This window comes from Bos indicus, chromosome 24, assembly GCF_029378745.1.
Source record: "Bos indicus isolate NIAB-ARS_2022 breed Sahiwal x Tharparkar chromosome 24, NIAB-ARS_B.indTharparkar_mat_pri_1.0, whole genome shotgun sequence".
NCBI classification, from domain to species: domain Eukaryota; kingdom Metazoa; phylum Chordata; class Mammalia; order Artiodactyla; family Bovidae; genus Bos; species Bos indicus.
Window position 1 is genome coordinate 46,435,257 of NC_091783.1, and position 12,087 is coordinate 46,447,343.

The 12,087-nt window shown below is 52.5% G+C and overlaps 1 protein-coding gene across 1 annotated transcript in view; it reads left to right on the forward strand.

The window, feature by feature from the left end:
* Nucleotides 1-412: 412 nt before the first annotated feature.
* ARK2C (arkadia (RNF111) C-terminal like ring finger ubiquitin ligase 2C) overlaps nt 413-12,087 on the forward strand; it is a 116,842-nt gene continuing 105,167 nt past the window's right edge. Inside the window, exon 1 of the mRNA XM_070778995.1 lies at nt 413-536. Coding sequence (XP_070635096.1) covers nt 476-536 — 61 coding nt within the window. The 5' untranslated portion in view covers nt 413-475. The remainder of the gene's footprint in view (nt 537-12,087) is intronic.

The following is a 12,087-nucleotide window of genomic DNA, read 5'->3' on the forward strand; positions in this document are numbered from 1 at the left end:
GCCCGTGGGCGACCAGGGACCCACGCGAGGCTGCAGGAGCCCCGCGGGGCTGACCCCCTTCCCGCGCCCGGCCGCGGGCTACGGCGATTGGCCGCCCGCTGCTTCTCAGACATCACCCCTCCCTCCCTGCACCCCCGCCCCCCCGCCACCCGCGCGCCCGCGGTCCCCGCTGTCCCCCGCGGTTTCGGCGAGGCCGCGCCGCGCTGCGCTCCGTTCCCATTGGCTGGGCGCGCCTTTGTGTGGCGGCAGCTGCGGCCCCAGCGCCTTTGAATGTCGAGAGGGGCCGGGAAGGGAGCCTTTCCATGGGCCATCTGTCTCTCCGCCAGCCGCCGCCCCGCCGCCGCCCGCGCCCCGCGCCCCGCCTCCCGCCCCGGCGGCTCCCGCAGCCCCGCCGCCGCCCGCGCCCGCGCCCCGGAGCCGCGCCACAAAGGGCCCGCGCGCAGCCGCCGCCGCCGCCGCCGCGCGAGGAGCCAGGATGGTCCTGGTCCACGTCGGCTATCTCGTGCTTCCAGTGTTTGGCTCTGTGCGAAACAGAGGTATCGCTTTTTGCTTTCGGGGTCCTCTTCCGAGCGTGGATCGCCGCGGGCACCCGGGCGGGGGCTGGCGCCGAGGGCGGCGGGTTGAGGGGGGGGCGTTCAGGGCACACCCGGGAGGACGCGGGGCGAGCGGTGGCTTCTCCCCTCTCCCTTCTGGGGGACCCCGAGTGTGGAGGTGGCCGCCCTCGTGGGAGCTTTTGCAGTGAAGTTAGGGTTTGGCGAATTCGAGTCCCCTCCCTCCCCGGCCCCAATTTTTTATTCTTTGCGGCGGACGCGGTTCCCCCAGTCATAGCCCCTTCCCCCAATACCTAGCCCTGTGTGATCGAAGGACGGAGAGAGATACATGACTGTGTGCGTGCGCGCCTGTGTGTGTGTGTGTGTGTGTGTGTGTAAGCCTACTTGGCTTTCTGTAATTTTTTTTTTTTTTTTTTGAGATGTATGTGTGTTTCATGTCATTTGTGTTCGTGTTTCTCCATTATTTAGTCACTGATACCGATGGCTGCCTAGCTCGCATCTGGCATCTGCCCTGTCCCATGCCCCAGCCCCCACCTTCTCGTGGGCACTTGCACGATTTCCCGTCCCATCTTTTCCTCCCCTTTAACCCTTTTTTGTGTATCACCCTTCTGCTATCCACCCCCCACACCATGGTCTTTGTATGACAGTTGTATTTATGGGTTCAAGATGCTTGTGTGTGTGTGTGTATGTGTGCGTGCGCGCGTGTATGTGACTGTGTGCAAGTGTGTGCGCGCCTTGGAGAGTCAGGCGTGCACTGCTGTGCACCCCTGGACCCGGCCGGCCGGAGAGGGGTGCCGGCCCTTGGGTGTTGCGCTGTGTGTGCGCGGATGCGGTGGGATGCTGCCCCCAGGCCAGGCCTTTGCCCCCGGCAGGCGTTGACAAAGCAGCAGGCCGGCGCCGGCTTTGTTTTTAACTGTGATATATGGGATGTGTTTGCACGGTCCCCTTCCCCACATCCCCCTTCCCTTACATTCTGCTAACAACAATAGCTTGATTTTCCCCCTCTTCTCCCCGCTTCACATTTCTTCCATTTTCTTTTAATCAAAAATTCCCACCTCCCAAAGCAAACCCGAGATGCATTTAGATTCATTATTATTATTTTTCTTTTTGCATTCTGCCTCTGGACTCACATTGCTCTTCTTGGAAATGTTTCTGCTATCCTCTCCCACTCCACGTCTGCTTCAATCCCTCCTGGCTGAAGCCCTCCCCCGGCCCCCCTCCCTCACGCACGGAATGATGTCTTCCCTTTGCGACCAGGGCTGCTCCCCCAAGTCAGAGTGGGGGGTGGGGTCGCGGGCCAGCGCCTTCGTGCGCCCCAGGGGCCCTATTGGGCCAGAGAATGAAAGCCCAGCCCTCTTTCTTCCAGCCCAGCTGTCCCCAGCCCCAGCCTCTCCCCAGAACCTAAAAGGCAAGGTTGACCCCCTTAGGCCTGTTTGAACCGCAGTTTTTTGTGTGATGATAGAATGATGACATTCTGCATTTATCAAATCTTTTTTTTTTTCTTCATTGTGTAGCTCAGTGAATGGTCAACTCGCTGCTGTGTGCGCTGTGACCCTTCTGCCTCCGCATTTAGCTGTATTGTGACACCCCTCTTAACCATCTCCTGTCTCCATCTGAGGAAGGCATTGCTATTTAAGCGGCAGTATCCCCTGTCTCAGGCCAGCCTAGCAGTGGGGGGCAGGGGTGGAGGGGATGTGTGAAGAATAGGAATGGGGGGGGCTGGGTGAGATCTCCCTTGAAATGCCAATCCCTCCCCCAATACACAATTATATCTCATTACTTGGCATTTCCGTTTAAAACGGGTGTGGAACATTACACTAGGCAGAAATTCAAAAATGATTAAGATGGATGTTGAGCCTGAAAGTATAATTATCCTGATTAAATCATTATCATCCTCATTAATACCACCAATCTCTAAATACCATTGCAGGATGCTGATTCCATGTTTTGAAATTCAAATTGCTCAGCTGCCTTTAAATTTTGTTTTTAATACACCCCCCTCCAAAAACAAAAAACACCTAAGAAAACAAATTCTGCCAGTCAAAGTTTACTTTCATGGCAAACACGCCCATAGGAAATTCAAGGGCTGAGGGTTAGTCGGGCTGTAAGTAAAATTTAGCACAATGTGATAAGAATTCATGACCTTCCGATAGAGGATACTAATGCTTAACCCAACAAGGTCCTAAACCACAATCTTCTTGTAAAACTATTAGATAGCTTGCCAGCTTAAATCTGTTCTTTTTAGTTTCCATTGTAGTAGTATAGGATGTAGGCCATTTCAGAATAGATGTAGAGAAATAACCATTTTTGTATCTCATCTTGTTTAGCCGAGTACATTGCACTGTAAATCCCTGTTAAGTGGACTCCTTTTGCCTTGGCTTGGAGGCTGTAGCACCCCATTTGCCACTTATCTGGGTGGCTTCAGCTAGCTCCCTGCTAGCACCCTGGCATAAGTGAAGAGATTACATCTAGTCAGAGGCAAAAAATAATAAATATATATATATATATGAACAATTTTGATAAAATGATAGTTGCTGCTACTCTGAAAATTTGGTGCAGCAAGGTCTTTGGCTTAAGGGGGAGCCCTGGCCACGGTGTCTTAATTGTTTAATTGTACAATGTCAAGAGCATCTTTGGACATCCGCCCTGGCCCTCAGAGCTGCCCCTTTAACAGCCGGCTCCCTTCTGCTGCCTCGCTGGCCAGACCTGCTTGAAAACTGAAACAAAACAGCAGCAATAAAGAAAGAATAAGGCCCCTACTTTGAGGGCCCTTCCAAAGTAAAGTCCCAAGGGGCCTCCCCAGATTGCCATTTGGCAATCTGAAAAGAAGGAGAAGAGAAAAAAACGAAAAGAAAAAGAATCCCCAGCAAAATGGTTTTCCATTAAACAGGGATCGCGTGTTCTGCTGTGCTGAATTACTTCCTGTTCTTATTTTGTGGGTAATTTTTTCTGTATCAAATATCCTTTTGGTTGTGTATCTTTTTCACCTTTTCTTGTACTAAAACTAAAGCATGATCTGTATTTTTTTACATCCCCCAGTTGACAATGTACAGCGCTCGGTTAGAGATGTTACCCTGCTGAAACCTACTGTGCTCGTGTAGCCCGGGCCATCTGCTCATTGTACGCTGCTTTTGTTCTGTTGCCCTTCCGAAGCATGGTGGGCCCAGCCTTTTTTTTTTTTCTTTTTTTTTTTGTATCGTGTGCATGACGACATTGTTACACACAGAATCCACTAATACTAATATACAATCTCTCAATAAAGAACTAGTTTCCTATATTAACCTAGTGTGCTTTTTCTCTTGCTGTTTTCCCATTTATTGTCGTATCCTGCTGTTTAGATTTCCCCCCTTGCTTTTCTATCCCCACCCCTCACCCACCCACCCACCACTCCCACCTCCCATTGTAAGATTTGAGTGAATGCCTTCTGGTTTTTTTTTTTTTCTTTCCTTTTTTTTTGTGATACAGATATGGTGACTTTAATCTCATCTAGTCCATATCTTTCTACAGTAGATGTCTGGGTACTGTGGTGGGGGATGGGTCAGTTGTCCTGACACACCAAAATAGCTCTATTACATAGAAAGAACTCCTATCTTTGGCCACCTATGTACCCACCCGATAGCCTCCACTTTTCATCTCAGTTTCCAAGTTTCATGGGCACCCGGTTTATGATGTTGATGAAGAGATGGGCTATAACCCTTAGGTTGAGAAAAGGGATACTGTTCTTAACTAGCAATCTTGTAGCATTTCAGACTCGCCTGAAAAACCCATTTTCAGTTGTCTTTTTTTTCTTTTTACTGTTTCATTGATTTACTGTCCTTCTAAGTCATGCTGGGGGTGACATGTTACATGCAGTTGAAGCCTTGATCTGGAATTTGAAAGTATCCTCTCCCAGGTGCATATTTAAATTGTTGGGACCTGCGATGTAAGTTTTGCATGGAGATCCTGCATAAGGAAAATGTTTGAAACAGAAACCAACTCAGACCACTCCCACATTCATCCCAGGGCCAGCAGCCTGACCTGTTACTGCAGGAATAAGAGGGTCTGTGCCCTCTGTAGGCTGTGAGCCAGTGAACGCTGATTACAGCCCAGTTTCCTGACAGCTGCCTCATCTGTGGCCGGCCGGAGTGCCTCTCTTGAGAAAGAAAGCCAGATCTCTGTCATTGTCGGATTGTGGGGGGCGGGGATCAGGAGGGAAGTCCGAATCTACCCCCAAACTGAACTGGAAGAAGAGCCCTTAAAATATATCTTTGTTCCATAATTATATTTGAGGAGCCAGTGGAGAGGTATTTTTTTTTCCCCCAGAGTGGAACTCAAATTCAAACATTTGTCAATTACACCTATTCAATTTCAGCTCAGAATAAGCCTTGCTAAATGAGGCGTTTTAGTCACCGAGGAAATTAGTTGATTAAAGAAATTCACGGTTCCTTCAAAGGGTCATCATTTTGAAGCCGCTCTTCCTTGGGCCAAGGTGCCTCCTGCTCGCCTCTGTGGGCTGTCTCCCAGCTCGCCTCTGCCCCCTGCCAGCCTTCCCTGCCAGGCGGGCGCACCCCTGCCTGACCACAGCGCTTCCTCGCCTCCTTTGTGGCTCGACGCGGCTCTCCTCTCCCCCATGGCTGCCCTTTCTGCTCTGGCCCTTTGTTCTCATGCTCTCCCCAGCCCGGGTGGGAAAGCTGAGCTGATTTACTGTGACACATGGACACACATGCAAGCTCCCAGCGGAGGCTCGTACTGCAGTTTGTGTGAGGCGAGATAGGCAGATCTTGGGGATTTTGTTTCTCTCCCTCCTTCTCCCTCTCCTCTGCCTCCTTTTATTTTGGTTTTCATGAAACTTTCAATTTTGTTCCCAGTTTGAGAAAGCAAAATAAACCATCCTCCAACCAACCTCAACAAGAAGGAAAACGATCCCAACTCAGGTGATCACCCTAGAGAGCAGTGGCTATTAACCAACTCTCGGATTTTATTTCTTTAAACCAGTATTATGTATTATATTGGAATTATCTGGTCAATGTTTTGAGAATGGTTTAGTAACCTAGTAATAACATAGAAAGTTAGTAGGTTACTGGGAAGTCATGTTTTAGCAATTTATCAAATGCATGCCATATTTTTGTCTAGACTGTTAGAATAAACTTACTCATCTGAAGGAGCCTTTTTGTCTAACTGGATGGTCCAGTCATTACAAAGCCACTGTACTTTGCATCTACGCTCTCAGCCAACAGACACATACCTGTTTTAATCAATTTTAACTCTTAAGATTTTGGGAAATCCATCTACTCTGTAGATTCTACGCTGGACTTTGTAATAAGATGGAACATGGTTTTTATTTACCACTTTTCCTTTCGAATAAGAGAACTTCTCTCCTGAAACCAGCATTGGATAAGGCCCACCTAATTGAGGGGCTTACTTAAATAATAGTTTTTCATAAATCGGCAGATACTATTAATTATTCAAGGCTAGGGGAAAAGACGACCAAGAGTCTCCATGCCGCAATATGCAGATAACAGACACTGGGTCACCTCTCATCTCTCTTCCTTGCTCACCTCCTGCCCTACCTGCCATGTCCTTCCCGCCTTTAAATACGCAGCCTGCAGTGTCCATTGGAAAACTTAATGCTTTTCTGAGCTAGGGAAGCAACAGCTCTGTGCTGGATCCAAGTGCCATGGGAAACTCCTGGCCAGGAGACACAGGCCCTTGACTCCAGCTCAGGACATAACTTTGGGTGTCTCAGACCTTCCTGACCACAGTTGCTCAAATGTATAAGACACTTACTTGTACACTTGGGCCTTGGTTCCTCTATGAATCTAAATAGTTCTTTAAAAAGTCCTGGCTTAATATAATATGAATCTGAATTTGCTTTTATTAGGATGGTATGGTTTGGCCACAGATGAGCCAATATATTTCTAAGAGAATTGGAGGGAAAGGCTTACCTTAGGCTCAGATTTTCTGGCTGATTTAAGAACTAAGAGCAAACATTCATAACCCCACAGCTGAACCACTTGCAATGCCTGTATTTTCATGTATTCATTCATTAAGTCATTCATTCACTGACTCACTTGTTTGTTCATTTAGTTAATGAGTGTTCACTGAATTCCTACTTGGAGCCAATTGAAGGGGGATATGAAAGCCATGTGGGACCTGGATACCTGCCCTCCTGAGGCTTATGCTGAGGCTGGGAGATGGATGCTTAGGAAACCAGACACTGTCTAAGGTATTCGGTGCCTCGGCACCCAAACGGATGGCACAATGTCCTGATTGGTGCAATGGGAAGAGCTTGGAGCAGTCCAGGAGTTGAGTCCTATCCCAGTCTTGACCAGGAAGGGTGAACTTAGGCCACTGCTCTGAGTGTTCTCTAAACAATGACCATCATTATATCTACCTGATAGAGTGTGTGGAGACTTTTCAAAGACACCGGGCACAGAGCAGGTCCCGAGGCATGCTGGGTGGCTGCCCACATCCTGCACAGCTCTTGGAATATACTGGCCAAGAGATCAGATAAATCAGGGAAGATGTGCTGAGGAAATGGGGTTGAGTTGTGCCTCAAAGGTTGGTATGTATACAGGAGGGAGAGGAGAAAGACTCCAGGCAGGGACAGGAATGGAGGGAGACTTCGGTCAAGGCCAGGTGGATCTGCTGACTGGGCAAGAACAGAAAGCATTTATGAGGAGGGGTTGTGTGTGTGTTGGGGTGTGGGTGCGGCCTGTCACCTTGCATAGCTATGGGAAGCATTGGGACCATTGTCCTGTCTTTGAATGGTTCTCGGGAGAGCATTACTCCAGGGGTTAAGCAGCGTAAGGTTGGGAGAAAATGGGAGAAAAGTCTGATAGAAATCCGTTTCTTAGGCCTTCGGAAGCTCCAGTAGAGGGATGAGCCCAGAAGAGCTTAGCTGGGGAGGAGTCCACGGCGGGCATCCAGGGGTGTTGGAAGTCCACACACCAGTGGTCTAGAGGATGAGGAGGAGGGTTTATGGGGGGCGGGGGGGGGGAGCTTCCCATAAGAGGAAATGAACAGAGCTGAGTTGATGTGGAGGGGCGGAGGGATGGGGAGGTCTGGACGTGCCTGGGAGAATGTGAGACCAGGAAGGCAAGCAGGGATGGTGGGCAGAGCAGACAATTCGGGGGAGAGGTTAGTTCAGCATGTAGATAAATAGAATTTGAGATGCTGAAGAGGGCAGAAGGAAGGGCACTGTGGCAGTGTCCTGGGATTTGAGACTTCTAGTCCTGGATGGAGTACTAGGTGATAAATGTATGGGACATTTATGGGACACACCCTCAAAGAACTCTCCCTCCCTGCCTTATCTGGCCAGGCACCTGCATCCTTAGTCATGCAGGTCACGCTTTCAGCAACCTCTCTACCAACATGCACTCCCTCAGGGAGCTGTGCTCTGGTATCTCAGTTTGAACTTCTATCAAACTTCATCTTTCTTGAGAAGAGGGACCCAAGGCCAGCAAGTGGCAAGATTATTGCCTCCATGGGTTTGCAAAAAGGTGGGGCCTACCCATGTGGGGAGGAGGGCAGAGTCGCAGAGAAGGAGGGGGTGGGGGGGTGGCAGCTGAGGCCAAGGACAGGGCATGAGGGGTGAGGCATGGGCTCCAACCTCAGGCTTGGCTCTGTCTGCAGAGTGGATTTTCCCTAGTTCAAAGCTCTTCTCTTCTGTTATCTCATTTCCTCCTCAACACAGACTGGGAGGAGGTAACTGGGGACCAGAGGAGACAACTGAGGCCAAGGGTGGGGAAAGTTGTCCCCTGCTCGCCTTGGGTTAGGGAATGGCTGAGCCAGAAGTGGATGTGGTGTGACTGGCCGGCCAGCTGTGGCTCCCTGCAGCGCTTCCCAGGGCCTGCACACTGTTAGGAACCCTCTTGAAACCAAGAAAACACTGACTGGAAAGGAATCCCTAATTTTCCTCCACATCTGGGGACATCGGTTTGTCCGCTTTGGGAGAGGCCTCAGTCTAGCTTGCGGCCAGCCAAGCTGTGAAGCAGGTCAAGTCCCCAGCCTAGAGCCTCCACCCTCTGGAAGGGGAGTCTGAGAGACAGGGAGGGTGCCTGGTGGACCAGAAAGACCCCAGGGTGGGAAATGAGCAGGGGCTGGAACTGGGTGGTGAGTCCTTTAGCCTGCAGACTCCGGCTCGGAGGAGGCCTCGCCAGCTTAACTGGGGGACCCCTGTGCTCAGCTTGCCACCAAGATAACTAGGTGTACCCCTTCAAGGACTTTGGCTCCCAAGTCATGAGCACCTCTCCTGGGTTTTCTTAGGTCATCATGATGCCTTCTATCTGTGTTATATCATCAAGTAATACACTCACATTTTAATACACTCACATTTTGGAAAGTTTAGAAAATAGACCAAAGGGAAAAAATCTCTTAGGAGTCCACCTGTCTGTGATCACTTTAGTGAAAGCCTTCCACCAGTTTGTTCATACTTATATACATATTTTTTGTAGAGCTGTAAACACAGTAATATACACTTATGCATTCTCTGATTTTTCAGATTTAACCTATTAAAAGCCCTTTCATGTCTTGCTAAGCTGTTTTCACAAGCATCACTTTGACTGGCTTCACCAAATTCCACTCGAATGGTGGCTCTGTGTTCAGACTCGTGGCTTGTGAGGCACCCAACGGCTCTGGGTCACAGGCCACCCCTGCTGGTGTGGTCTGTGGCCTCCCTTGAGCTGTTGTTTGGCCACGGGGAGGGTGGGGGATGGTGGACTCTGACAGCTCCCAGGCCTCTCTGCTCACCATCAGTCCGGGCCCAAAGGGGTGGAAAGAGGGGGCAGGAAAGAGGGCATGGGGAAGGAAGCTTCGGATAAATTCCTCTGAGATTTGGCTTCTGGTCTCTGTTCTGCCACCAAAGTCCACTGTGATCTTGAGCCAGTCAGCTTCCTCCAGTGGGTCTCAGTTTTCCCATCTGTCAAATGGGGGCGATGGGTCTACCTTACAGGACTTGTCACATGAAGTGTGACTTATGCGAAGTGAAGTTTGAGAAGCCAGCCAGAGACAACAGTTAACAGTGATGGCCCATTATTCAGGCTGGTGGGCCCAGCCCTGCTTTGAGGCTGCTCTGCCAATAACCACCCTTGTGACAGGGCTGGCGAGCCTGACTGCTCTGGGTCTGCACTTCCAACTTGCCAGAGGAGATAATTGGCCTAATTGCCCCTTCCTGCTGTAAAAAAAATGGTGATTTCCTCTGGATGAGAGTCACTTACACTTCCATTGTCTTTTGGCCCATTCGCTGGGCAGCAGCCATGCCTCGGAGCTCAGTAGAGAGGCTCCACCCTTCTGCCGGCCACAGCAGTGACTCTGCAGGCAGCACAGGCCCCGCTGGGGGTCCAGAGCCTCGGGTCCCTCCTGCCTCCTGGGGCTGCCCCCGCTCCCGTTTGGCTCCTCAGCAAGAGCTTCCCTGGGGCCTCCTTTCCTGAGGTGTGCCACTGCAGGGGAGCAGGGGTTAGCCAGCCCTCCCGCAGGTGACCTCAGCAAAAGGGCTCGGCCGCACCCCCTGGAGGTGGGGGCTGGTCTCCCCGAGTGGAGGAGAGGAAGAGGCGCTGCTGACTCAGCACCGGCCTGCCGGGTGGAGAGCGGGTGGAGGCGCTCTCTGAGGCTGGGAGGAAGTGAGAATTCAGCCAACACCTGTCTCGAGGAAGGGCGGGGAAGCTTTGGAACAGCTGCTGCTGTTTCTCTGGGGGCTGCTGAGTGGGAGGCAAGGGGGCGGAAGCCCTCCCAGGGCTTCGCCTCCCCCCACAGCCTGCTTGCTGGGCTCCAGCTCGCCTCCCCCAGCAGCCAGTGCCTCCAGGCAACCCCCTCCCCATAGCCCTCGGGCCCCTCTGTGGCGCCTGTTCCCAAGACCACCACATCCTAGAACAATTAGTTCTGCTCCCAAACTCTGGGTGCTGATGGGGTTGGGGTATCCCCTGGCCCAGGGCTGCCTACACCTGCCATCCTTAAGCCAAAGGGCGGCTCTTCCAGTGGGGCCCTCCGTCTGCATGCTGTTCTCTGGAGCAGGAGCTGGCCTGGGCGGGCCTCTTCCACCAGCCTGGCCCTGCCGAGCTGCGCGGAGAAGTTCAACTCTGGGGCAAGTGAGGCAGGGATGGAAGACCTGGGTCCGCGGGGCGGTTCCCTCCTACAAGGCCCCCCGAACTGCCAGTCAGCCCTGGCCCAGCACCAGGACCCAACTTGGTACTGGTGGTACAACTTGGTACAACTTGGCCCAGTACCCAACTTGGTAGTCAGGGAGGGACCCCAGAGAGGCAGCTGGACAGAGCCCTGGCCCCAGTGCAGTCAGAGGTGGCCAGAGCCCCTCCTGGACACCAGGCGGGTCGGCCCAGCCTCGGTTTCACCTTTGGTGCACTCACATCCTTTGGAGCACAAGGGGAGTCGGGCCTGAAGAGGAGCCCAGTCGGCTGGTCTAGGGAAGCTGGGCCTGGCTGGTGGGGGTGGTGGGCAGCTCTCATCTTCCTGTTTCTGGCTGGGAGAAACTGAGGCTCCTGGGCAGGGCTGTCAGGAAGCAGGGCGGCCACAGAGCCAGAGCCAGAGTTGGGGAGGGGTTAGGGTAGGGAGTAAGGGGCCCCCAAGAGGGAGCCTGAGCCCCCTGGAACCTGAGGAATCCAGCCTTCTCCCCAACAGGAGGGGTGGGGCTGAGGGAGGGGTGGGGGGAAGAGGTGTCACGGGGGCAGGGGGTGTGGAGGAGGGGGGAGGGTGGGTAAAGGGAGCTACAGCTATCAGCCCTCACCTGAGCAGGTGAGCGGGGAGTGTGACGACGAAGGTGGTCCAGGAGCCCAGAAAGGAACCTGGGGTGGCCTTTCCCCAGCCCATCCCACCCTCGAGGGCCCTCACCAGCCCACGCCACCCCCAGGAGAGGGGTGGAGGAAAGAGGAGCCAGAGGCACAGGAGGGTGGGGATGGGTGAGGTCAGAGACCTGCCTCTGTCCCCGTCCCCCGATTCTCAGCAGGAAGCGCCCATCTCTCAGGGACTCGCTAAGTCCATCCTGGCACCTACTGCAGGTGACTTTGGACCTCTCTGAGCCCCACTCTCTTCCTTAGAAAAAACTGGAGATAATTGTTATCAATACCATTGTCCTGGGGAGGTGAGGATGAAAGAAAGTTTTGATACATGTAAAGTAACAAGACATGCGAACCTCTGGGAAGTACTTAGAAAAAGGTGTTCATTCTCGGTTCCTCCCTCACTGGAACAATTTCAGGGGCCCCAAAGGAGTGCACGGGGAACAGGGAAAGAAGGGCATGTCTCAGCTTTCTTGGATAAGCAGTTACTGAGAATCTATGCCGGGCTGCGGGCAACTGAGGCACAGATAGGATCTGGCCTGCAGTCTGGCTGCGGAGACCCCTGAGGACCCCTGGAGTTGGGTGGAGAATACACAGATTAGGCTACAGTCTAATGAGGGCCAGGCTGATGGGCGTGCTGGCTGGAAATTATGACCCAGCCTGGAGGCCGCTGGCCAGTGTTGGTGCCTGCGCTGGGAAGTCACGGGGGCCTGGCAAAGTCAGGAGGGCCTCTTGGAGGAGGCGGAACTGGATCTGGTTTCCGGAGCAGG